Source organism: Hyaena hyaena, unplaced genomic scaffold, assembly GCF_003009895.1.
Source record: "Hyaena hyaena isolate Hyena2069 unplaced genomic scaffold, ASM300989v1 scaffold_659, whole genome shotgun sequence".
NCBI classification, from domain to species: Eukaryota; Metazoa; Chordata; class Mammalia; order Carnivora; family Hyaenidae; genus Hyaena; species Hyaena hyaena.
The window spans coordinates 548,699-576,373 of record NW_024081293.1 but is presented as its reverse complement, the minus strand read 5'-3'; the positions used below and the strand labels follow the sequence as shown (position 1 = coordinate 576,373).

The 27,675-nt window shown below is 43.2% G+C and overlaps 1 protein-coding gene across 1 annotated transcript in view; it reads left to right on the top strand.

The window, feature by feature from the left end:
* Positions 1-911: 911 nt before the first annotated feature.
* PIK3R1 (phosphoinositide-3-kinase regulatory subunit 1) overlaps positions 912-27,675 on the top strand; it is an 82,893-nt gene continuing 56,129 nt past the window's right edge. The window contains exons 1-2 of the mRNA XM_039216925.1: positions 912-1,080; positions 11,035-11,750. Coding sequence (XP_039072856.1) covers positions 11,411-11,750 — 340 coding nt within the window. The 5' untranslated portion in view covers positions 912-1,080; positions 11,035-11,410. The remainder of the gene's footprint in view (positions 1,081-11,034; positions 11,751-27,675) is intronic.

The window sequence follows — 27,675 nt, the reverse complement described above, 5'->3', positions numbered from 1 at the left end:
AGCAACTCAGTAATGATTCTTAGTGGAAGAATCTGCATTTGAAAACTAACATTTAAGAGTCGGTGTAATTTCTTGTGGGCTTCCACTCCCGACCCCCGGGGCAGCGAGGGGCCTTGGCCCGCCAGCGCGACCTACATTTGCTCAGTCATGTCAAGGCTGGAAGGGATCAGTCAGCGTGCGCCCTCCTCATGAAACTCTTCCCCAGTCGCGGGCCCGCCTGGCTCCCGGCGGCAGCGGGGCCAGGCTGCTGGAGCTGGAAGCAGCTTGCGGGCACTAGCCTCCCCGGCTCGCCCTTTCACCCTTCCTTCACCCCGGTCCGCCACGCCGATAGCATGGTTTTTCCGCCCACAGGCGAGGCCGTGCCGGCGAAGCCGGGAACTGCAGGGCCTCCCCGCTTTGGCGAGCCCCGCCAAATCGACTCCTCCCCGCCCCTGGCATTCCGCTGGGGCGCTGGGGGCTCGAAGAAGGCTTGGGCTCGGCTCCAGACACTCCGATCAGAGACGCAGCCTGTTAAGTCTAAACTCGTTCTCCACCTCTCCCAGCCCCACAGCCTCTGGTCCCGGAGACACCGGCAGCCGGCGGTGCCGCGGCTTGGCGCAGATGCTGAGCGCTCCGCCGCGGAGCGAGCGCGGGGCCGGGCCGCCCGGGGCATCCCCGCGGCCGGGGGCGGAAGGCTGGCGGGGCGGCAGGAAGGGTCCGCAGAGCCGGAGCTCCGCCCCTCCGGTCGCCCAGCTCCGGGGCCGGCACGGTGAGTGGCGGCGGCCGAGGGCGCGGCGCCAGCGGAGAGGGGCGGGGACGCGCGCGCTGGTTGGCGCGGGCTCGGGGGCGGGGCGCGCTGGGCCGGGCCGGAGGCGGCGCCGGCGCCGGGCGCTGGAGCTGCTGGCTGACGGAGAGGAGTCTCGAGCAGCTGGAGCGGAGTTGGAGGAAGCGGCGTCCGCGACGAGGGCGGCGGGCTAGCGCGTTGGAGGCGCCGAGCTCGGAGCCGGAACGGCGGGCCGGTCGGGGCCGGGTCGGAGGCGCTTCGGAGGCCGCCGCTGCAGCCCGGGCCCCGCAGAGGAAGAAAGCCGGCCGGCGGGGGAGGTAGGCAGCGGCAGCGGGTTCGGGTGTGTGCGCCCGGGAGGGGGAGGCAGTGCGTGCGCGCGCGGCTGCCGCCGTTCTCTTCCTGTCACCGGCAGGCTCTTCTCCTGCAGAGCAGAGCCGGCGGAGAGCGGGCCGGCCGCCTGCGTCTCCGGCTCGCGGCCAGCGTTCTGCGTGCTCCCGGCCGCCTGCGAGCTCCCGTTTCCCCCGTCCTCTTCCGACTTCCGAGCTGGCTTTCGCTGCACGCCGCCGGGCGCGTTGGTCCCCTGAGTTGCAGACGATCTCGCGCTGGTCCCCACTCCTCCGTTACCGCACATTTCTGAGGGTCCTTGCTGTCGCCTTGCAGTTTTCCGGGGTCCTTCGCTCGAGGAGAACGCCCAGACCGTTGCCTTTGAGTTAGCGGGATGGAGCGAAGCCTTCCCCGGCGTCCTACGGCTGCAGCCGGCATTGCCGTTCGGGCCCTTCCCCCGAGCGGGTGGGGCGGCGGTGGTCCCCGGAGCTCGCCGCGAGCCCCCGCCCTCCGAAGTTTGCTTTCCTCCTCTTCCGGGGTGGGGGAAGTGCGCCTCGGGGCGGCTGGTCGCTGGGGCCCTAACGGCGTTTAGTGCCGCCCGGGCCTGGACAGGTTGTTGGAGGCATATTTAATGGGGTCCTCCAACAGTCCGGAAATCCAGCTTTTTGTAGCGCGGAACGAGACTGGAGGGACCTGCCCAGCAATATGGAGCCGGCCAAGGAGAGCAAGAGAGTGTGGCAAGCCCGAGCTAAAATTTCGTGGGGCAATTGTCTGGCAACCACTGCTCTAACACTCACTTCCCGAGAGCAGAAACTGCCCCGCAGATCACAAGACAAAGAGAACTGAAAAGCTCAGGCCAGGCACTCCAGTACAGATACATACTTCGGTAACCACAATTCGAGCATGAAATAGAAGGGTGCGAATGGAATGGCTGTTACATGTTGAATGCAGAATGTGTGTGAACTGGATTTGGGGAAATTCTTGGGCTTCCCTGAGCACTATTAATATGGAAAAGGTCTCCCTTCCACCGTTAATCCCTGGTGGAGCTGCTGCACTGTCGGTAACTGAGTATGAGTTTACTCTTTATTGGGGGTGGGGGGGGGCGTTGACTTTGGAAGCGATACAGGTTTGGTTTTTTTCTTTTTTTCTTTTCCTGTTCTGTTCTTTTTCTCTTTGTCATTCAGTGCGAAGTACAACTGGATAAAGCAGTTCCGGGTTTTGAGTGCAGCCTAAGATTGTCATTTCAGTGCAAGGAGGTTCAAGTTTTAGTTGTTAGGCGGGACTTTGACAAAGATTACTGACCCAGGCATTTATGTGGAATTGTATTTTAATGTTTCATTAGGTTGGGTTGCATTTTGCCACTTTAAAGATGGGTAGGTATTAACTAGAAAAGATCAGAGTAGACAGGCTTATTTTGAGGTATGCTCTCAGGATAATGGATCTTCAGGGTGCAAATAATTGGGAACTTGATGAGTTCTGCACGGAAGCCCACAAATAATTTTTCGTTAAAAAAGAAAAATACAAGCACCCTCCCCCCTCTTAAAGTTCTTTAATAGATTACACCTTTCTTGAAATTAAGAATTAAAAAATCAGTAGAGGATAGTTTCTTAGAAACAAAAGTTGATTAAACTTTGGACAGCAAGTGTTTTGGTTGTTACAAAGAAAATATCTTAAGAGCATTTTTTTTTTTTTGGAGGGGTAGGGGAGGTCCCTGTAAAATTCGAGCAGGTGTGTTGGTTCAGAATCAAGATTTAAACTGGAAAGGTCAGTCGAGGAGACCTACCTGCCGTATAGAATTGTTGGGTTATGCCACTTCTGGTGTCTTCTGCTTTTATATGCCAGTCGTAGTTAGGTAGTAGATAGTCCTACTTTTCCATAACAATGTACAGTTTTTTATGTGTATCTCAGACTGGCTTTCAAAGTGTTATGTGCGTTTTGCTTTCTAACTTCCATCTTGTTTTGGGACCTGTTCTTGTCAGTTGCATAACAGAACTCTAGTGTACACGGTCTATCTGCTGTTTTATCTGCTTTTGTAAAATGATGTTATCACTGTGTCTTTTCTCATGTGTGACGCTGATAGTGTGAAAAAGCACTTCACTTCCCATGGGTTAATTATATTGTCTTTTTTTAGTTATTTTTAAAAAAGAATTATTAAGATCAGGAAATCCCCACAGCATAAAGTTGGTTTGGGGGAATGAAGTGGTAAAGTAAGTTACAGTTAACACCTATTTCGGTTGTTGGCAGTGATGCTGGTAGTGTGCATGTATCTTCTGGAAATGCCAGCTGTACCTAATCTGATTTTTGGAGGGTTTTGTATCTTAAATGCAAACATACACCACCTACCCAAATCTTCTCTTGTTAAAAACTGTGACGTATCTTTAATTAAATTCTTCCATGAATGCCACATGATTTTTAAATTAGTGTGTTGGTCAAAATCTCTTTTTTTTTTTTTTTCCTTATATAGTTCAGGGGTCAGGTTCTAAAAAGGCATCCACTCTTGAAAGATTGTCCACATGCTCCTTAAAACGCGAACTGTTTCAGTTCATCTTTTCTCATGTTTGCATTTTGTGATTTCCAAAATCCATTTCGGTAAAGAGATGGTGAAGGAGCAGATTCAAAGAAAGTGATTTAATGGTCAGGTAGATCATAGAAAGCTGAGATGATGGTTGCTTTTGGGGTTTTACTTTTAATTCTTTCACTTGTGGGACATACACCATGCAGAAGAAAATGAGAAGTGCTTTTTTCTGTATGTTACACATTTTAACTAGGCTCCTCACAGATTCCCCTGTTTTGGAGGACACAGGGATTTGCCAGTAAAGGCAAGAAAATGGAGCCTCTACGTGAAGCTCTTAGAAAATGAGGTTGCCTATCAGTGGACGGAATGGCTTATCAATTTAGTTCTTTATCTTAGAAAGCACAATATAAATTGTGTAACAGCTATTAATAAAAAACTTAGATTGTAAGTAATTTTTAAAATATTGGTATTACTTGTTGCTTTTTTTTAATGTCTCTTCTACCTATATCCTAATGTGATTTCTTGTTATGCTTCTGCCAACGCTCTTATTGAAATTACTTGCCTAAAAGAATGGCAATTAAAGGCCATTTCATGTACATGATGCCAAATGAGCTGAAAAATAGACTATATAATTACTCATAAACTCATCTATTTGGCTTCTGTTAGGTTGTTTTGCTTTTTGTTTTGTTTTTTTTTAAGGGTACAAAAAGCATTGTCTTCCTTAAATTAAATCAATTACATACTCATGGGCACCTGTAGTCAAAATAGTTTTCAGGTTAAGGATCACCCCAGAAGTACTGAAATCACAGGAGTTTGAGCAATGTGGGAAGAGACTCCACCAGTGTGCAGAGTGAGTTAATAAAGCCAGGTACCTGGGCGGGCGGTCCTTGCCCCTCACCTTCCTGACTGGACCCCAGTGGTCTAGACCCTGGGCGGAGCGAGGGCTGAAACCTAAGGATGCAGCTACCTTTAGTCCCTGGAGGACTGTGTTAGTGCCTGTCATCTTCTGTCTTTGAGGGCATCTCGGGAGCCTTCAACATACCCTGTTGGAGAAGAGTCTTGGCCCCGCCCCATTCTCCTTTGCCTTGATCTCTCCAGAACCACCCTCTACCTCAGGCTGGGGGTGGGGGATGGGTAGGGGAGAGAGAACAAGGAGGGCAAAGTACACCGACTCCCTTTATGTGTCTCTCTGAAAAGGAGTTAAGGAGACAGCAGACTTTTGGCTAACTTCAGGATGCATTTACAAGAGATGGCAAGCATTTAGAGGCAACGCAAAAAAAAGAAAAAAAAAAATTCCTAGCAAATGTTTCTGTTTCAGATTGGAGGTAAGGGATGTTGAATACCAGTAGCAATAATAATAATCATACCAGTAATGGAATAGCTGCAGTTTACTAGCTATGTAATGTCCAGCAAATTATTTAAGTTTTCTCTGCTTGCTTTCTCATCAGTAAAACGGGGGTAAAAATTGTATCTAGGAGGTTGTAAAGGTTAAATGAGTTGATATATACGAAACTCTTAAGAACTATGCCTGATCCATAGTAAACGCTATGTTGGTGTTAATTGCATTAAGCTCTAATTATCAAGCATAGAGCTAAGCACTTTATAGATGTAATTTCATTTAATCGTCCTAGTAACCCTGTAAGGTGCATGTTTGCTTATTGTATCTGTCTCACAGGTGATAAAATTGTGCCACGGAGAGATCTGAGTAACTTGCCCAAGGTTAAAAATCCAGACTGTGATGGGGACAGCTGCCCGTGTCTGAAGCTCAGTGCTTATACTAATCTTCTTGCTAAGGCTTTTGCAACATAGTGCTGTATTTTCACATGAGGAGGGGGGCTCAGATCATCTTCCTTAGTCGTCTCGTTCCATGGCTGTTTCGTTAGTGCCTCTTCATTGCGATGAGGCAGAGAACCAGAATAGTCACCACCCCCTGGCCTTTCCCAGGTGTTAGCATATGTGTCTCAGGCCCCGCAGAAGCCCCTGGAGGAGCATAGGCATCTTCCCGCCAGCCTCCTGCTGATGACTCCTGGGTCTCCCTTCTCTACTCCTCCTTAAGCGCTCCAGCTCTGTGTCATCACTTTGCTTTCTGCAGAGTCCTGCCTCCTGGTTATTTCACCGAGCTTGTACCATACCCCTCCCAGCCTCCCTGCTCCTTGGGTGCCAAAAGGGCTTGCAGGCAGGAGTCTTCGCCTAAATACCCTGCTTGCCCACAATTTGGGCTCAGCCCCAAGCTTTGCAGCCGGCAGCACATTCTGGTTGGTTTGAAAATGAATGGGGATGTTTGATGACTGTTAATTTAAGCTTAATCTAACTTTGATTTTTATGATTTCTGCTACACTATATTTGAAAGGTGGAAAGCTTTCTAAATGAATTGTTTTCTTAAAAAGACTGTGAATTTAGTTTGAAAGCTTGCCCTAGACTCAGACCTAGCACCTGGAAGACAAAGAAGTGGAGTGTAGGGAAGTGTGGGTTAGGGGTCCAGGAGCCCTCCATGGCCTTTCCATCTGAGCTGAAGACCCACTGTGTGCTGGGACCCAGTGCCAAACTGCTGCTTTAACCACAGGATAGAAGTGTATGATTAGAGTATATTCTTGATTTATTTGAAGTGATTTTAAAATCTTATATTCCTGCCTCCCAGCAAGTTTGCTAAATCCTTGTCGTTTATAAAAGGGGGGTAAGTCAACACAAAGTCAGAGCACTTTGCAAAGAATTTTGTTTGGTTTTCTGCTAGAATGCCTGCAGATTAGAGGCTTAAACTGAAAATTTACATTGAGGCATTTGAACATTAAGAAGCCATGGATTGCTGATTGTCAGCTATCAGACACAATTTTATTTTGAGGCACAGAATAAGAATAGATCAGTATCTTAGCAAAGGGAGAAAATATACTTCTGATAAATGGTGTGACAGGCAGCCTTTGAGAAGATTGAAAGACTGGAGCACAATGATTACTGTTAAAGAAATTTTGAACTATTGCATGTGATGTTATATAAGAGTAAGTTTCTTATTTGTTGATGAGATTTCTTTACACCTTTCACAGTAACTTACATGTGCAGGAGCTTGGAGCCTACCTAGATCATAAAATTGCATTACTTACTTGAAAACATTAATTTATGGATCATAGATATTGTTCACGTATAAAACCTTTACTGTGTTAACGATTGTGTTGGAGCCAGGTGGAAAGAGTTCATTGGATGGGTGAATGTAACCAAAGAGATTGGAGGCATAATCTTGTGAATCTGGGCAACATATATCAGGTCGATCTGGGTAGTTTGGGCTCCAAATTGATTTTAGGAGGGTTGTATTACAGAGGCAATGCCAGTGCCTCTGGCTGCTGAGTTTTCTGCAGTCCTGGGGAGAGGTTGAGGGTAAGAGGAACAAAAGAAAAAAAAAACTTGCTAGTTGTCAGGATATGATAGCTCTTGTGACTATGGATTAATGTTTCCCATATTCACCTAAGGAGGAGCTGAGTCGTTAGAAATTGTGTAGTCAGGGGCCTGGGACAGTGGTAGGGGACGTAGATGCCAAGAGGGGTACAGGTGGCAGAAGCTGGAACTCTTGGAGAGAAGTGGGCAGGATTCCAGAAGTGGGCAGCCTTCCAGAAGTGATGTGCCCAGAATTCTTTTTTTCACCAGTTTATAGACTTCTTTGGCAAGGATGCAGTTTACTGAAGTCTCTTTGGAAGAAAATTTGCATTGTCCAAGATCCTGGGTCCTGAACTTGATGGAACTGCTGCCAAGTTGTAGTGGCTTTTTTTTTGGCAGGTGTGTTTGTGAAAGAGCCACAGACACTATCAGTAGGGCCACTGTCCCAGAGAGTAAATAGAAAGCAAACATTCAAGGTTAATCTGAGGCGCCAGAGTGTGCAGGCAAGGAATCTGCATCATTGACCCCATGGACACACCGGGGCTGTCCTTTGTCATCAAAGCAAGTTGAATTTGGACAGTAGGTTCTCGTGGTGTTAAAAGTGGTGGCCCTGGAGCCAGAGTGTGAACTCTCAGTTGCTGAGTGTTACCATGGCCAAGGTGCTAAATTCTCTGTTATCTCAGTTCCCTCCTCTGCAAAGTGAGAATATTGATAGTGCTGCCTTCGGGTTATGCTGAGTATTCAGCATACTGATGCGCATATAGTTCCCATTAACCATTAGATGGTAATGGCTGAATGAGTTAATGCACACAGAGTTCCCAGTAAGTGTGAGATGAGGAGGAAAAGGATTGGATAGATTAATATGCATACAGCTTCCAGTAAGTGTTAGATGATGCCCATGATGACCACTGTGACAATGACCGTCATCAAAATGGGATGGCCATCAGGAGACATTGTGTATTGTGCAGCAGGGTAGAGGTGCCTGCCTCTTCTCCCTGGCCAAGACAAGATAATGACAGGACACTATCCAGTCCCCCACTCAGATTACTAGTCACCTTTCCCTCTTCTCTTACAAAGTTGCTCTCCAGCCGCTTCGTTGGCACTGAATCTTGGGCAGCCTCGAATTGTTTTGATTGATCTTTGTGGCCTTGGCATTGTGGAGTCCCAGAAAACAGGAATGGTGTGTTCTTATAATCCTAGAATCATAGAAGATGTAGTTTTCTGTTGTTTTTTTTTTTTTTAATTATTATTATTTTTTTTTATCTGATGAGAGCCCAGAATTCTGCACAGGATTTTTCTCACACGCAAGTTAGTTTAGGTTCTCCTTACAATTAGCAAGGGACAGGAATTTGTAGAGATATATGGGTTTCTAGCACTTGGGGTGGGGATTGCTACCTGTCAGGTCTGGCCTTTTGAGGTCATCGAGTTCCTCAGGGTTCTTTTTCTCTTTGCACAGATTTAGCCTCAGGCCAGCATTAGCACAATTTTCAGGTTTGTGAAACCTTGACCATGTGTAGAGCCTCTTAGTATGGTGTCCCCTTTTTAGGAACATGAGTATCTACAGAGGCTTGTTGGAATGGGGGTCCTGATGGTTGCTGAGGGCTGTGTAGGGGAGAGAGTGATTAAGAGAGACAGACGGGGCGGGAGGGAGAGACAAAGGGAAGAAGAGAGGGAGCATATAATATAATACTCACCATTCTGTGAAGAATCTCACCAAACTGGCCCACTGGGTTGTTGAAATAGCGGAAGCCATAGGCAGCAGCTGGTGGAAAGATCTCTCCAACCTACTAGTTGAAGATTTTTTTTTTCCAAAAAGACCCACATTGCCAGGAAAAGCTAACAAAAATTTCAAGGCAGATTTGGAGGAATTAAATTATTCTTAGGCATGTTGCCTGGTTTCCAGGCATTTAGGGATATGTAAATTTTCATGTTCTTTAGAGTTCTGTGTCTCATTTGTACAGAGTACATTAGTACTAAAAACGAGATTTGCTAGTTCTACATTTTTGTGTGAATTTCTGCAGTGAATATTTAATTTGATCCTGAATCTATCAAAAGGAGAGATTGTCTTCAAACATAATATAGTTTATTTTTCTCCTACACCCTGCTGCTTGCTTTAATTTTTTAAATCCGATCCGATGACTGAAATACAAAGTAGAATATCTATCTCAAATTAATATTCTTACCATGCAAAGGCTTCCAGTGTTTGTTTTTTGCTTCTTTTAATTTTAACTCTTCTAAGAGTATTATCGTACTATGGCTAAGAGGCTCTAACTGTGTAAAGTTGAATACTTCATGCTTCTGAATGCCAACATTACAGTCTGCGATTAGATTTTGCTTCTTAAGATGCATACACCGAAGAGTTCCTATTAATACTACACATCTAAAGTGGCTCCACTCGTTAAAAGGTATCAAGCTCTCTTTGATATAGCAAGCTGATATTCCATGGCTGTCGTTGATGGCTTTGTTACTTGGCCAGCTTAACTGAAACCTTTAGGTCGCTATTATTACTCTTTGTAATAAAGATGGCATTGAGAAACAACTGAAGTGCAAAGTGTATACAGGCACACCCTCTTCTATTGGCGGGGGCACCTGCTGACTTCCCCTCTCCAGAGTCTTTAATCCCTCTGCCTTCACTATGTTCAAAAAAGAAAAAGAAAAAACTTGGAACTGCTTGTTTTCCCCAACACTGGGGCTACCTTTCCAGGGTGATCTCCAGCAACCATCTCTGCTCCCTCTTCAGTTCCTTAACTCCTCATATGCTAATTGGTATCCTCCATACCTCTAGACTGGAGTCTAATGATGATGCGGTGATGGGTGATGGGCAGAGCCCAGGTTCCCCAGCCTTGCCTCACTTTCCTCCCTGCTGGAGGCCCCTGCAGGATTTGGCCTCAGGGGTTAGCTTTTCCCACCCAAATCCTCTTCTTTATTGTTTCCCGGACATAGGGTTTGGTTCCAAACTTTGAATTTCCTTTTTCAGGTGCATTTAGTGAACCTCAATGTTTGATCCTTGGATCATTATTTAACCTTCAGTATTTTTCCCTGCGAGTTCCTCCATTCCACTGAGTTCAGGCTTGTCTTATTTCCAGTCGATCACCAGATCTGCAGTGTGTTCTCTCTCTTGAGTCACAGACCAGGTTTTCACATGCCCCCCACCATCCTTGCAGCTGTAAGCCCATCAGGTCTCCTGGCTTCCCTCTGCCTGATATCCGTGGCTAAATTCTTTTAATGAACTCAGGTTCAGGCCTTTTGCTGCTGTCCTGACCCACATTTAAGCGTCACCACATCCACTCAGGCTTCCTCTGCCATGTCTGTTACTTCATTCTTCCCCTTCTCATACCTTCTGCTGACACCTTGGTTCATGCCCTCAAGGTCCTTTGCCCAGACCACTGCAGAGCACGGTTCACGCCTTTCCTCACCTCTTCTATCCCTATGCCTATCCGTCCTAGTCACCGTTATTAGATTGAGATGCTTCAAGTGCATCTCTGGTCCTGTTGCTCCCGTCTCTCCAGACGTTTTCGGTGGCTCCCTAAATTAGACCCCATGACTCACAAACTCAGTGCAGGCATGCATCGTGTCATATAACCCCTACCTATCTTCCTAATCCAGATCCAGTGTTCCGTCTTTGGCTTCAGACGGATTGCACTGCCTGTTCTGGCTCTTCCCAGAATATGACATTTGCTTTAGTCACATCTGTACCCAGGATCATGCCCCACATTCCATTCTGTCTTCAGATCCCTGCGGTTCGATGTGATCTCTCCCTCCTTTGAACCCAGTAGTGTTCAGTCTCTGCCTGTCTTAGGGTTGACCTAGTGTTACGGTTCCTTGTTTACCATTCTTATCTCTGAGACGCTGCCACATGCCAGCACACCTCCCACCCCTGCCAGGTGTTCTTGGAAGGCAGGGACCGTCTTACTAATCTTTGTTGTATATATCATGTTGAGCAATAGCCCACTGGCCCGTGTGTGTATGCCAAATTGATTAAATACTTGTTGAATGGAAGTAGAAATTCAAAATCACACAGATGGCAAAGTGTGACATTCATTCATAAGTCTTGTTTTTCCTTTGCTAGGTGAAGCTTGTGCGTGGTGTGCAACAGTAAAATCAGACGCCAGATGGACAGTGTGACAAGAGTGTCAGAAAGGATTGGGCCGCGCTGCGAGAGTCAGCCTGGAGGCCAAGTGTTGATGAGTTGCTGAAAAGAGAGGACCGTGGGCCGCAGAGGAAGTGGCGCTCTGTCTTCAGTCACACCATTGATGGAGGACAGATGGACAGCCGGACATCCAGTCACCTCTCCTCTTAAACCTTTGGAGAGTTGTCCTTTGTCCTCTGCTGGACACCTATTAGGAATCTTAACATACTCTCTGAATTCGCTTTCCATAGAAACGTAAAGTCAGACTGCAGTGTGCAACTGGACGCGTCTGTTGCATGGTTACAGATCTGCAGCCATGAGTGCCGAGGGCTACCAGTACCGGGCGCTGTATGATTACAAAAAGGAACGAGAAGAAGATATTGACTTGCACTTGGGCGATGTATTGACTGTGAATAAAGGGTCTTTAGTAGCCCTTGGATTCAGTGACGGACAGGAAGCCAGGCCTGAAGAAATTGGCTGGTTAAATGGGTATAATGAGACGACGGGGGAAAGAGGGGACTTTCCAGGAACTTATGTTGAATATATTGGAAGGAAAAAAATCTCGCCTCCCACACCAAAGCCCCGACCACCTCGACCCCTTCCTGTTGCACCAGGATCTTCGAAAGCTGAAGCAGACAGTGAGCAGCAACAGCAAGGTCAGTGTTAATGAGCGATTGCTTTGCGGCGCTTTTTTTTTTTTTTTTTTTTAAAGGAAAAGCCTAAGATTTGTGTCAGATTGTAGTGTGCTCTGAGCAGAAACTTACTTTGACAACCTTACCTGAATTTATATATGGTCCATAAAAGCTGGGTCAGCCATTACAAGACTGGAGAGTTGTGATTGTGGGGTAGGAAGTTGTCCAAAAACGGAGATGGTGTTTGAGAACTTGTTCTGTGTCTTTAAACCCTGTTTTTGTAGTTGCCATTGAATTAAACATCTCCTGCATTCTTATTCTGTAATTGGTCTTACTACATATAAATAATCATTTGAGGAAAGAAGAGAGTAAGTCTAATGTCAGTAGATGTAGCACTAACTTCATTTGTATGGAGAAATGTAGAAAGTAATAAAGTGAGCCCAGAACTCAGCAGAGAAGAAACCATTGTTTTTATAACCTGGTGTCTACCTCTTAGGTTCCTCTCCAGAAACACTGGCTGAAGTTGAAACCTAATCCCGTACTCAGTCTAGATGGAGAGGGAGTTCTCTTCCTTTGTGGGCAATGTCATTTGTAGCATTAATGCCTCTTCTTTGCTTGGCCTTCATGAGAAGAAAAAAATTACTGAATGCTTTTCTTATATAGAAACCACCTTGATTCAAAAACCACTCCTTGTTACTGGAGATGGTCCACACTTCAGCTTTGTGCACAGCTGGTTGTTTAAAGTTTTTCTTCTGTTCATTTTCACAGACACCAGCACTTTGCTCCACTTTCCTGTTATCACCTTTGTTGAACACTCATTTCTTCATCCATAAATTTCAAGCTTTTTTTTTTTTTCTTTCCTCCGTGTTTTTTTTTCCCCCCTCAGGCTGAGGAAGGTTTGGCAAGGTATGTTTAAAACAGGTGGACCCATTTGCAGTGGTTGCGTGTTGAGTAAAACTGCCCATGGCACTTTACAGTGTCTTTCTGGAAGGGATTCTCACACGATCGTGCCTTCTTTAACGTTGGCTTATTCTAGCACATACGAATGAGGTAACAAGAATCAAGGAGCACTATGCAAGGATAAATAGCTGCCTTTTAGCATTGGGTAATAATAGGGTAGGGGATATTTTTAAAAGTCAAGAGTAACTGCCTAGAGATACCTGAAGGGATGTGCTCTTTCCTCCCCTGCCTGACCCAACAGGGATACTTGTTTGATGAACATTATGCTGTACTTTATAAATCATGTCCAAATATTGTCTTCTACTATACAGTTCAAAAGCAGACGTTATTTTTTTTGTAAGAAAATCATAAAACGTTGACTCTGCATATAAATATATATGGTTTTATCAACCATTGCGATACCTTTAGCAGATTGAGGGTATACATGTAATTGGTTTTTCCCCCAAACTACATATTTTTAATTTGTCTTTTTTTTTTGAGTTAAAAAAAAATTCTAAAGTAGGCCAATCCAAAAGGAAAAATTACTTAATTTGTCCCAGAATACAAAAGATCCCAGAATTTTACAAGTATCTGTGTTGGATTACTGGAGAAGATAATTTAAAAGGTAGAAAAAGGGGTACCTGTCAAGATTAGTGACACAAGATTTTGTAAAAATAATTTCTAAGCAAAATTACATTTGATAACTACTATTAGGTGTAACTTTTCATTGTAAGCAAAGTGATTTTCTCTTCTTAGGTCCCAACCTATTTTATAATGCTTTCTTTCTCATCTAATGTGGTGACAGTAGAGATTTTAACAGCTTTTTCTTTTTTCTGTCTAATACATGGAAAGTAGACTAAATGAAATTTTTTGGTGGAATTTAAGAAAGAAACCATGATAGTGTGCATTCAGATATTAGAAAGAGTGGGCCTAAATATAAATGAGTAATTAGGAGTAACTGAAAGGTTGAATAGGCAGTTGAATTGGAGATTGTGAGGGAGCTATCGCACTAAACTAGATTTTTCAGAAATGTAGTCTTCTAGTCTTATTTACATATGATTGCTATGAAATGAGAATTCAGTAGCTCCAAGTTGCATGTCACATTGACAAGGAAAGTAGTTGTAAGGACAACTGTGGGATTCCACTTTCTTTTTGCCCACGTGTATGTTTATTTGGATGCCTTTGCAGTGACAGATTGTGGGACAGGACAGAGAGGATAGTTCTTCTCTTACTGTCCTTGAATTCTTTAGCCCTGTATTCTTTTTATCCCTTCCCCCCTCCATTTGATTAAGCCTGCTTTTCCTGTTTCACTGTCTTTATTTTATTTTGAAGGTTACCCCTGAGGTCTGAGGATCAAATGCAGGTCTCCTGTTGAGATAGTGTCCTGTTGGGAGTCGGCACGCCCCGTAATGGGCATGGGATAGATAGAGGGTGCTCACCCTGGCCTGTGTGCTAATTGTGTGGTTCTTGTCCCCTGCTCTTGCAACATACTCTCTTATTTTTATTTTTTTTAATGTTTTTTTATTTTTATTTCTTTTTTTGGAGTGTGGAGAGAGAGAGAGAGAGATCGAGCGCAAGCAGGGGAGGGACAGAGAGAAAGAGGGAGACACAGAATCTGAAGCAGGCTCTGACAGCACAAAGCCCGACTCAGGGTTTGAACCCGTGAACCGTGAGATTATTACCTGAGCCTAAGTTGGATGCTTAACTGACTGAGCAACCCTGGCACCCTTTTTGAATTAAAAAAAATTTTTTTTTTATTTTGAGAGACCGTGTGCATCCAAGTGAAGGAGGATGAGAATCTCAGGAGAGCTCTGTGCTGTCCACTCAGGGCTCCATCCCATGAACCATGAGAGCATGACCTTAGTCAAGATCAGGAGTTGGATGCATAACTGACTGAGCCACCCAGGTGCCCTGTCTCTTTTTAAAGGGAAGTTGTCATTTGAACTCTGGCCAAAAGTAGACTCTGTGAGGGATTCCTTCTTACATAATAGAACCTACTTTTCCACTTTCCATGAATGTTCCTGGAAATAAAGCTATGAAGATTAGCTTTTGAAACTCCTTTGAAAAGCTGCTAAACCTTCCACCAGTACATTTTGCGTACAGTTTCTTAGGAAGCCCAACCTGTCGATTGAATTGAATGAATGATTTGGACGTTGTTGTGTTTATTGGCCTTCGTTCGAATCATTCAGTCTACATGAATTGCATCCCTTTTTTCTGCCAGGAAGTAGTGATGAAAAATGGCATCAAGATTTGAGAGGGATAGCATGCCTCTCTAGCCTTTCTCCTCCCACCTCAGGTCTGTGCTTCCTTCTCTCTGCTTGGGCAGCTCCTGGGTGACTTATTCTTAATTCTTTTTTTTTTTTTTAATTTCTGAGAGAAAGAGAGAGAGAGAGAGAGTGAGCAGGGGAGGGTCGGAGAGAGACGGGGACCCAGAATCAGAAACAGGCTCTAGGCTCTGAGCGGCTGTCAACAAAGAGCCTGACGCCGGGCTCGAACCCACGAACCGTGAGATCATGACCTGAGCAGAAGTCAGATGCTTAACTGACTGAGCCACCCAGGCGCCCTGACCTATTCTCAATTCTTGGCTCAAATCTTCTCACAGAGGCTGGCTCTGCTCACTTTCTTTCATGTGGCTACCTGTCCCTCTGCCTTTGCAAAGTATTTACTCACCATGTTGATACTTATCTGTTCCTTCTGGTAGACTGTAGGCTCCTTGAGGGCAGGGACCTTACTTGTCTCTCCATTATCCCAAGCATCTAGAACAGTGCATTAGGTTCGCAGTAAGTGGATAAAGGCTGGCTTCCAAGGTTCATCACCGAGCTGTTTCATGTGACACGTGACTTGAAAGGAGCCATGTGCTTTGTATGTCATGCGCAGGCACGCAAGCCTGTGACAACCCATCCTGTTTTTAGAAATCACAGTTTCTTTGTTATTTCCCATCATTCACATCTGAGGAATATTGCAGCCTTGGCCTTGACCATTGTATGCCATGTCTCCAAAGCTGGTATTTAATACTCGAGGGCCTAGGATAGGTAGTTCTACTAGTGGGAAACTGTGTTAAGCTGATAGAGGGTACTGTCAGCCACTTAAACAAAGTGATTGGAACATGTGTCAAGAGGAGCAGGTGTCCTTAGGCACAGATTTTATTCCCTTCCCCTACTTTCATCTCTTTCCTTTCGCAGGGGGGCTAAAATTGCCAATGGGAATTTTACACTTTTTACACATTTTACACTTTTCCCACAATCCAGTCAAGCCCTGCTTGACCTTCAGAGAGAACTCCCTTCTGTACAGGTGAAGGGTGTGCAAAATGTGTGTCACCTGATCCTTGGGGGTGCCATGCTGTTGAAAGACAGTAAGACAGTACGCTAGCTTTTTCTGCATTGGACTCTTCAACACTGGCATTCCATCCCTGAACACCCAACCCCATTCAGCCACGGTCCCTACTTCCTCTCTACACAAAGAAATGATGGAAGTGGAGACCTGTGATAGGGATAGAGGAATGAAAATGTATTCCTTTTTTTTCCATAAGTAAGCCATCCAGTGGGGCTGTTTCTTAAAACTGTATTTTGTGATTCTTTAATTAAAGTCATGGTAACAAAGACTATTTAGACTAGTGACATTCTAGGGACAAAGTAGAATCTAGTTAACTCTACAAACTAGTGACCATGTTAGTTTAAATAGAACAAACGTTGGAATCTACTCACTCTCAAAGTCGCTTAGGGGGTCTGAGTTCGTACCCATCTCCATACCCAATACCACCCCCTTTTCAGACCCTGACAGTGAGTCCCGGGTCCCAGCTAGTTCCCCATATAAAACATAACGCATACATTTGGTAAGAGCAGTTTTAAATTTCGATCAAAACTCTTTCTAAACAGAAAAAGAAAAAAGCTTGTACCTTGTCTTTGCTTTCAAGGTTTCCCAACCATGTTATTTTTACATTTATCACACTCAGCATTTGAGTGCCCCTCCATGGTTGTCATTCCTTGTCTAGAAGGCAAGGCTGTAATAAATCACATAAATCGACTACGCTGTACAGGGGTCACAGAAGATAGCGACCCGATCCAAAATTACACACCTTTGCTAGGACTCATGGTCATAACATACGGCTGCTATTACTCACCCAGATAGTACCTGTGAAAGTAATTGGCTTTGTTTCACAAATTCCTGCCTTTATGAATTCTGTTTTCGTTGAGATTAGACCTTATCATAACTTTCTTCACCTTTGTTTCCTACTTAAGTGGAACTTTGCTGTGAAGTCAGAGGATCATCCTGCTGATGTCCCCTGAATGGGGGGTGGGTGGGGGGTGGGGTGGGAGAGGTAAGACATCTGACTTTTGGTGCTGACTGCCCACTCTGCTTTGACCATGCTGCTTTTGTGGGAAAGCAGGGCTGGTTAGAGGGCATTTGAAGGTGAAGGCTGTAGAGCCCTGCCTCTAACTTCTGACCAACTGGAAATTTTAATGCACATGCTAAAGATTTTTTACCCAGGTGTAAAAATTTAAGTATTTGGCCTCTGTGTTTTAGTATGAAATGAAATACATTTCCAAAGGATATAATCAGTTTAATTGATTGAAGACTAGATCTGGAGAAAACAAAGGCAATAATTATTTCTGAAAAAATCAGATGCACCTAACGATTTCTCTTATGACCCAAGAATATATTACTCATGTTTTAAGTTACATATTATAATACAGTTATCCCCTCTTGAGTGTCAGCACGTCTGTTCTTTTTGCTAGATTCTTGATCTTCGAGACATTTTTTCCTGCTCATTTTAAATTTAATTATTTTGTCTTCCCAGAAATGTGAAGAGAAAGGAAAGTAATCCTAAATAACAGTTTGCATGTTCTTGAGAAGAAAATTGACAGAGAAAAGCTGCCCACCTTGGCTGCTTTTTACCAGAAAAGTTCTGCCCTGAGCTGGCTGGTCATGTTAGGAATTATAGGCAAATGCTGAGGGCAGATGAGTAGGGAGCACCCCTTGGTACCCCCAAACAGAGAGGAAAACATTCCTCCCTCTTTCCTCCAGTCTGTTATTTGACCAGAAGGTATCTATCTTTTCTTTTCCTGGACAGTTAAGTTCAAGGTTACAGATATTATTTCAGGAAAAGACTTTTGCTGTGTTACCATGACCTGTGGCGTTTAGAGTCCCAGAGCTTTGGTATGGAAGCTATATTTTCTTACGTGAGATATACGTTCAGATGATTTCCTCAAGAGTTCTGGCTATAGACATTTCATTATGTGCTCTTTTTTCCAAAATGGGTAAAACATCCCGTGTCCATATCTCTACAACCTAAACAAAGCCCACGCACCTCTGACTCAGGCAGGATCTCTGTATAGTGGAGTGAGCCTATTCCGCGTACTAGCCACCCAACTAATGGTGATGCTGTCGTGAAATTTTCTTTGTCATAAAAATAGAACTCTGTATTGCGACAGTATTTCCTTTTTCATTTAGTTGTCAGTAGATTCCTTGATAAGTTTGAGGTCAGTCTTCTCGGGTTTCTTGGTGAATGCATCTTTGTCGAAGAGGAGGAATTCTGATTAATAAGCACTTCTTCCCTAAATCAGGGTTTGAGAAAATAAAGAACTGAAATTCTTAAATTTAACAGCAAATGGTGATTGCATCTGCTAAGTAGCGTCCAAAAAGGGGAGGATTTTGTACCTCTGGCAAGAAAGAATACCAAATATATGATGCCACTTACATATCCATATTTTTCTTGGTAAAACAGATGTAAGCAGTACAGCTGACTGTCGTATGTATGTGTGCCTTTGTTGTGAACACATTTCCATGAGGAATGACACAAAATTGGTTTGAAGGCTAAGGAAAGGAAAAATAACTTGGCGTGATAGCTAGAAATTAGAAGCATAATTGCATGATGGATTATATCTAATGTTTTGTGGTCTTGGTTGATGTTATAGCACTGAGTACCAAAACAGTTCTTAGGTTTTCAATGAAACTAAAAGAGAAGGTCAGGGTGTACTAGAAGTTGGCTTTATTTTAATTTCTTGGGTATAATCCCTAAAATGTCAAGTTTAACACAATACTGTCAGAATACTTTATAAATGTGTTATGCTTGCTTACTAATTTCTATAAACTACCACAGTAGTTTGTTTTTACTGTGATAATTCCATGCACTATATACATTGTTAAAATGGTCTGATAAAATAGAACTTTGCACTTGTAAACAAAAACAAGCAGCAGACCTTGCTGTTTAATTATGTATGCAGAATTTTGTCCCAGTGGCTTTCTGCCATAGAAAGTATGGCTGTCACTTTCAGGAATACCTTTTCTGGATACTTTCTTGCTTGGAGGTATTTGCATTCATCTGTTCATCTATTTTCAGATGGTTGCTTGTATTATGCGCTGCCTATGGATTGATTCATCTATCCCGTCACAGTTTGATACATATTGAAGTCCTGACTGTGAATTTATTAACTGTGTTGTAAGAGACTGTTTGTAATTTGATGATCAAATGTGATATCCAAGATAGTAAAGATATGGGTATAAGTGAAATATAAATCTCTGATACATTATTTGAGTCAGAAATTCCACTCTACTTTGCTTCCTGTAAATTCTTTAATCCTTCCTCTTCTTTTTCTTCCTCTTCTTCTCCTTCTTCTAATTCTTATTCTTACTCTTATTCCTCAGCCCCTTCTGTTCCTGGTGTTTTCTAGTTGTAAAATGGGTAGTAGATACTGTCTCAGTCTGTTGAGCTTCCAACTTCGGCTCAGGTCATGATCTTGTGGTCTGTGAGTTCAAGCCCCTAGTGGGGTTTTGTGCTGACAGTTCAGAACCTGGACCCTGCTTTGAATTCTGTTTCCTTCTCTCTGTCTCTCTGCTCCTCCCGACTCTAGCTCTGTCTGTCTGTCTCTCTCAAAAATGAGTAAATGTTTAAAAGAAAAAAGAAAAAAAAAGAAGTAGATACCGTCTCTTCTGAGTTTTGGCTGTATTTTTGCTTTAAACTACTGGCACTTAGTCAGGAAAACTTTCTCCATTCCTACTAATAAGAATTGTTGGAGAAACCAAACCCAGAAAAGTTAAGTTGTCACTGGTAGTATTTGATTAATACTTCAGCCCTGAAGCCGGAAGAAGGGTAAGTGGTGAAGGGATGTGGATGGAAACGCAAGCTGGGATGATTGGGCAGCTGTGCTCACATGACCTCACTGCAAGATCTGATATGGAGGTTTGGCCAGGAAATCAAATGAGATTATTGCTAATGAAAGTGCCAAATTGGTAGCAAGGTTTTGTTTTTTGTTTTTGTTTTTTGGGTTTTTTTTTGTTTTTTGTTTTTTGTTTTTTTTGAAAAACTTCGCAGCGTATGATCTTAAGATATATTTCAACAGTGTGAGAATTTATGCTCTCCCTCTGTTGGTCAACACTGAGGAATTGCTGACTTCTAAATTGGTTGGCGACTTCCAGTTTGACACATTGTAGTTCATGAGTGAATTAAGAGACATTCATGGAATGCCTTCCTTGTGCTGCGTCTTTGTGGTGTAATTCAATTTGTTGGCATGGTGGGTGCTCAGAGTTCTTAAGTATTTGTGTAGTGGGTTTTTTGTTAAATTTTCCAAGGCATGGAGAGAGGGTGATGGTTTTCACATTTGTCTATTCCAATTAGAAAGGTTTGTTTATTCAGAGCTCTTCAAATTTATGTGATAGAACTGTTAGACTGTGTGCCCAAGAGGGCAAGGCTGCATTGTAAAGTCAGCCGTATTGTTGGTATCATCCGCATCCAACAAGCTTTATCCCAAAGAAGGAAGCTGCCATTGTACCACAACTCAGACTTGGCACAAGGTACCGTTGCCAAAGTGAGAAAACCTCACATTGGTTCCAACATGCTGTTGGTTCTTGGAAGAGTCAGTTTTCAAAATTACTTCAGGTTGAGAATAAGATAATCTATTGTGAATCCTCATTAAACACCACTGGGTTTGCTTTCATCCTATGTTTTAAAATAATTTTTAACGTTTAAGCATGTTGCTTCTTTATCAGTGAACAGTTCATTTGAAATATATCTTTCCATCCATGTGTCCCAATTGTTTGAAACATAGCTGAATTATTTGCATCATTACTTGGTAATTTGAAAGTATTTCACCACGCTGCTGACTTGCTTTTTTGGGTAGCAAAAAGTAAGTTTCCTATTTTTGAGGAAGAAAGATTCAAAAAGGTTAGAGCAAAAAGACTTTATTGCTAAATAATGTCGAATATCTACTGAGTACCAAGGAATGAGATTTTGTGCATTTGGTTAGCACATATCAAAGAAATATAGTCCTTGAAGCACACTTTTCCCATGGTTGTATTTAAATGTGGAAAATGCCTTTTTCTAAGTGTACCGTAAATTAACAAATGTCGTCAAGACTTTACTATTAAAAAAAAGTACCTGAAAAATTTTCAGACCTACTGTTTGCCAGACATTTCATAGGTACTTTTCATTTGATTTTTATATCCACCCTGCAGAGATTGCATTATGACCATCATTTTCCTGATTAAGAGGGTAAAGCTCAAGGGATTGTGCACATATTTAAAAAGGAGAGGGCTCCCTAGAAGGAGTATTCAGAGGGTTCAGAAACACTCCAGCAGGCAGTTGCGTGGCTCCGGGTAAGCAGTCCTTTGTGACGTTACCAGCAACTGAAGCAACCAGATAGTTGCAGCGTTTTGGGTGGTCTTTAATTACGTTTGTTTTATCTGTTAAGTTTCATTGGCTGTTACATTTGTACAACCACACAACAAATTACCTCTTGTTCTTTTTAATGTTTATTTTATTTTTGTGTGAGAGGGAGACACAGCATGAGCGAGCAGAGGAGCAGAGAGATAGGGAGACACAGAATTCAAAGCAGGCTCCAGGCTCGAGCTGTCAGCACAGAGCCCGAAGCGGGGCTCCAGCCCACGAACCACGAGATCATGACCTGAGCTGAAGTGGGACGCTTAACCGACTGAGCCACCCAGGCGCCCCATAGATTACCTTTGTTTCATGTGACTCACAGCATTTTTCTTACGTCTGTTAAATATAGTAAAGGGTGGCATCACAAGGAGACTGATGAGGCCATGTAACCAAGACAAAGTTTTGGGTATATGTGTGTAGACGCAAGTTTCATGGGGAAGAAATAAACCTTGATCAGATAGCCAAAAGCTATGTCCCATTGATAAGTGGTTTTCCTTCTATATATGTTATTTTGGAAGAAGTTTATGTCTGTTTCAGGTGTTCACCTCAGTTTCAAAGTTTCTTCTTTCTGACTTATTATTATATCATTTTGGTTGAGATGAAGCACAGGCTGGTTATTACCTGTTTAAAAGCCAAAAAGCTGAGTGTGTCCAGCATAAGACTGATGTGTTTTGGCATATGGATGCTGGCTGCTTGAAATCCAGAAGTACAAGAAATCCCACGTGGACTCAAACCAGTCTCAAATCTTAAACCTAAGCTGTGTCAGAGTCAGCAGTAAATGCCATTTTAAAGTCTGGCTCATGACTGAATTCCTTTGAATGTCAAACTTTATTTCCCAGGAAAGTCAGTCACCGCCAAGTTTGTAACATAAACATTGTGTTTCTGTTTCCAGAGTCCCAAGGACAGGAGGGTGGGTGAGAGCACGTGAAAAGCACAGGTGAATTTCATTTCTGGGTGTTTAAAAGGACCATGTGATCTTGCACAGAGATAGTCTCTGCAAGGCCATGAGTAACAGCAAAACTTCTTGGGTGCTTTTATTTTTACTCATGTCCTTATCCTTGAAAACATTTGAAAGTTTCCTGATCTAAAAAGGTCTCTGCCTGGTGCTCTGGACACAGCCTCGTGAGACTTCTCGCTAGAGTTCCTAAGAAGGTGGAGAAAAGCACTTGGATTCTAAAGTGAGAAATGTCTACTATAAACCAGACAGAACCGAGCTTAAAAACAGTAAGTTTTGGCCACCTGTAAATAGGTAGGGAGAGCCACATCTACCCCCCACTCTCTGCTTGTAATTGAGAAAGAGCCCAGGCAGCTGTCCCTAGAGTGCCCGTCCCTTCCTCTTTCTCATCTCCCTCAACAGCGCCTTCTTATTTGGTGGGAGAGGTCATAACTTGGCAAAGAACGGGGCAAAGCGGGGGTCTTGGGACAGGAGCTATTACTGTCACATCCTGAGATTCTCCCTCCACAAAAGTAAAGTGTTGAAGGTGAGGAAGAGTTAGAAAGACCTGTGTGGACTGAGGTTTGAGTACACTGATAGAGTTCTCCATCATTCAGCGCCACAGGAAGCCAGGCAGTGAAGGCAGAAGAAGGTTTTCTTTCAGGCCAGCGAAATGACATTGGAATGAAAACCACACTGGGAATTGGCCTGGGAACTGTTCATCTCAACTGGCCAGCCGGCTCTAGTTCTGAAGCCATCGCACAGTGGATTAGGACTCGCTCAGAGCAAACACCAGGTCTGGGTAGATTTCTCCTTGCTTTGTGATCACGAAATAGGAAAAATATAGCTTAGCCTGCTCAACAGGGTTGCTTCATAAAGGAAAGGGGGAATCAAGTAGAAGATTGGAAGAAAGAATAGACCTCCACCAATGATTTATTGCTTCAAAATGACATGGCCCTAATGAAAGAGGGGGAGAAAGCAGTTAACTGTTTATAAGTTGGAAAAAAAAAAAAAAGCGATAAGGTGGGATGAAATGTAAGTGAAACCATAAAAAGAGTGGTCGTAAATAAATTATAAATGTGATAGCATGTTAAAATCCATATGAGAGACAATTAGGAATAGAATTAATGCAGTCGAAAATAAATTTAGTGTTGTAAAGAAGAAAAGCAGATAGGCCTCTTCTAGAATCCAAAGAAAAAGAAGAATGAGGGAGAAAGATGATAAATACATAGAAAGGAGATATAACACGAGACTCATAAGTGCTGATAAACAGGAAACCCTATGGAGTGAAAAAGAGCAACATAATAAAAATAACCTTGCATGCATGTGTGCACATTTGAAAGTGTTCTCAACATTGTTGCTATGAAATCAGTGGAAGGCTACCTCTAAATAGGTTTTGGCCCCACAAAAAAAGTTTTAAGTATAAAAATATTATTAAAGCATCTAGTCAGAATATCTAGTTAAGTACCAGGCTTCCGTCTCCTTTGTAGTTGTACATGCCTAAAGATAGTGGTTTGCTGTCAGTCGAGTTTTGAGGAGAAAAGATGGTAGCTTGAGAATTGAGGGTGCTGCTTCCTTGTATTTCACCTGGAAAGGCAATTAATAGACACTCTCTGATCTTACCAGCAGGAGCTCAGAAAGATACATGAAGCTTCCCATTTCACATGGGAAGACCTAAACATTCCTCTTCATTTAAACTTTGTAATGAGAAAGTCAGAGGCTGATTACCTGAAAGAACAGTTACCCAAAGAATAAAATTGTAAAGTGTGTATTTTCCAAAGACCTAGAAATAAAATGCATGTTCCCCAACTCAGACTATAGAGATAGTGTGAAAATATTACTGGCTTGGGCAAGTGGGAATCTATATGTACCTATATTTGTGTGTTTAACAAACGCTAGTTCTGTGTCAGGTGCTGTGCTAACATTTTACTATGTTAACTTGTTACTTTTCGTAAGAACTCCAGGGCATTGGCCTTATTATTATCCCTGTTGTAAAGGAAAAGAAATTACAGTTGAGTTCAGTGATAGCCCAAGCGCACACAGCTAGTGGAGGAGTTGGGATTTGACTCAGACTGTCTGCCTGTTGCCCCACTGTGCTTAAGCAGCTGTACCATACTGCGATAAAGCACCCTCTGGCAGGAATGTCTGTGCTCAGTGACGATGTGATATTCCTGGACACACAGCCCATTGGCCAGGAGGGCACCCCAGAGCCAGAGATGATCCCCTGGCTTGCCAGGGACCTGTGATGTGGCCTGATACCAGGCGGTGAGTTGAACAATAAGGTTTTTCCACTTGCAGGAAATAGACCCAAGAAAAACTAAAGAGAACGAAGCACTTGTGTGAGTTACTCTCCCTTTCAGGAGAAGGACCTATCAGAACAGCAGGCTGGAAAGAGGTAGTTAAAGTCCTGTTGGAATTTCTGGGGTGTACGTGGTTAAAAATTAACCTTTAAGTTACCACTCACTTGACTAGCACTTCTCAAAATGTTTTTTACGTATGTATGACATATATTTATAAAATGGGGTAACGTATATCTACTAGTGTATATAATGTTACATATAAACATGTGATGGCACAGTATACAAAGCAGAACGAAAAGGCGTTGTCGATTCAATCATGCAAACGTACCTTTGTGTTGGAATTTGCTCATTTCACTAAAATCAGCTTGAAAGGATTGAGAGCTAGTTGTAACCTGCTACTCCCCCAGCCATCAGATGCTTGTAGTTATGTACGGTTATATTGTAACTGTCATTTGTGGTCTAATCTTCCCCAGAAGGGAAACTTGAGAAACCCGGTCAGCTTTAACACGGAGAGGAAGTTTAAACATTGGAGCATAAAATTCATGGTTGTTTAGGTTGAAACTCCGTTTCCTGTCAGACCACGTCTCTCCAGCTCTTCTGCGAATGGAATCGTGTAACTGTGGCCCGCATTCAGGACAAATTTCATAAGATGCACCGAATATTTACTCATGTTGGCTTCCGTAGTGTGTGCAGCAGACCCCAGGACCTCTGCCTGTCCAATGGTGGTGTGGTCAAATTAGGGGATTCGTCTAATCATAACCACTTTATACCCTTAACTGCTTTTGGTGAATTCCACCTTAGCTATTCCATCCTTTATTTATTTAGTATTTTGAATATTCTTTAGCTCTCAGAGTGAGAACACTTTTGGGGGGTACAGGACTAGTGTTAGTTCTAGTCTGGCTGTTAAACTAGTTGCCTTTCATATACTCTGAAGGAGAAAGTTGGGGACAGGTTTACAATGATCTTTTGTTCCCAGAATGCAAAACATTGCTCTCCCACCTTGCAGGGAACCCCCATGCAATCCATTTGCTAGAATACATTTGAGATACAACTGAAGGTTTTGCTTACGAATGTCTTGATTCAGTTAATTGCTAAGGGACCATCTTTTGTCAGCGTCAGATGTTTAGTACACATTTGGAAACGTTTCAAATTTTATATCCCAGCAAATGTAGTTCATAATCTCCAAATTATGTTATCTCACATTTAATGTATGATTTGCTAAAAGAAGGAAATGAAGAAGGCTGGGAGTTAATACAACAATCAAAACTTTTTAAAATGAAGGCAAAAATCCCTTGCTTCTAGAGATCATTACGGTTTAGCCTTTTCTCAGAAATCTATCTCACTGAGTTGCTATTTAATGTTTTAGGCAAAGGCACTGTAGGCTCTGATTAATTTCATTGCCTTATTCAGGACCTTCCATTTACAGGCATATCACTGAATGATGACTTGAATTTTTGATTCGCTAAAAAGGTTGCTGTTGCAATTTTTTCTTATTCCCCTTTTTACTTCATTGCATCTGGTTTCTACCTTTGTCTTAAATACATGTAAGATGACATGTTTTACCTCTGGGATGAAAAGTTTGAAATTTCTTCACCATGATTCTTAAGGTTTGCTGGCATGCATTGAGCCCTTGGTTTGAGCCAGCCACACCGTGCTGTGTGCACTGCTCGCATTTTCTCACTCATTCCACTTTTCAGGTTGAGGCCCGGAAACGTGCCCAGAAGCAAACACTAGTTAATAGTAGAGAGCTGGGATTTGCATGCCGACGCTGACTTCAGGGTGCTTTCCAACATCACGCTCTTTGCCACCCTCAAAGTGAAACGGAGAAGGAAAAGAACCTCTAGCAGTCTTACCGAGAGGCCATGTCATATTAAACCCACTGCTGATGCTGGAAGCAAATATTAAGTAAATATTAGGAAGAAGTGGCCTGTAGGTTGTAGACGTTTTAAATATGATCTCACATCTCTATAATCTTTGGCCATTTTCAGTTACCCTCAAACAAATTTAAAAAATCTTGAAGATATAGTTATTAAAAATGTTCGATAAGCCAATATCTTGTTTGTATCAAGATCATGTACTTGAACTGTATATCAAACCAGAGACTTAGTCGAGGCTCTTTGTACAAAATCATCAATTTCTTTAAAAAATGTTTTAATGTCTATTTATTTTTGAGAGACAGAGAATGAGCAGGGGAGGGGCAGAGAGAGAGGGAGACACAGAATCTGAAGCAGGCTCCAGGCTCTGAGCTGTCAGCACAGAGCCCAACATGGGGATCGAACCCACGAACCATGAGATCATGAGCTGAGCCAGTCAGTTGCTTAACCGACTGAGCCACCCAGGTGCCCCTCATCAATTTCTTTAGAAGTTTTTTCACAGTAAAGAAGGAAGACTGAAATACTGTAACTTAAAGCAGTGACCTCATTCCATCCAAGCGAAAGTATTGTGCTATTAGAACATTGTCAGTGTTTGAACCTAGAACTGGACTCGTTTATAGCAATTACAGTCTGGAAGAATTTTTTGCTTTAATTGCTCAACTTAGTAGAAGTTTAATCTTGGAGAAGAGAGCAGCCCTGACTGAACGCGGGTGAGGCTGGACATGGATTGGGCATCTGAACTTTTCCGCGTGATGCCATGTTGAGTCTTGCTCAGAGAGCATATCAGTCACTCTTGGGTTCCTGTCGATGCTAGTGATTCCGTTCAGCCATCAAGGCGGATTTGAAGCAGGGGGATGCCCAGAAAGAGAAGTCTTCCATGGGTAGACAGGCACGCAGATGCTTTCCCAGGACCGACCCAGGAGAGAGGTTAAGCCACACTGCAGTAGGTGGCACTAAGATGAATAATTCCACCCCTTGTAGGAGTCAGGGTATCCTCTGTAGCTGTGTTGGGGAAAATTCACTGCTGTGCAATGGGAGGTGAGGGGTAGCCTAGGGATAGCCCAAGGTTGAGCTGCGGCCAACAATTTCTCAATCCTTGAGGCGTTGAGGTCCCCTCCTCCAGCTTGCCATTTTTCAGACTTAACCCTCAGTTTCTTAGGTAAGTCAGAGTATGTCTATAGGGAAAGCCCCTGGCTTGGGATTAGGCGAGTTTGCCCGAGGAAAATGGATCCAAGCAGGAATAAAG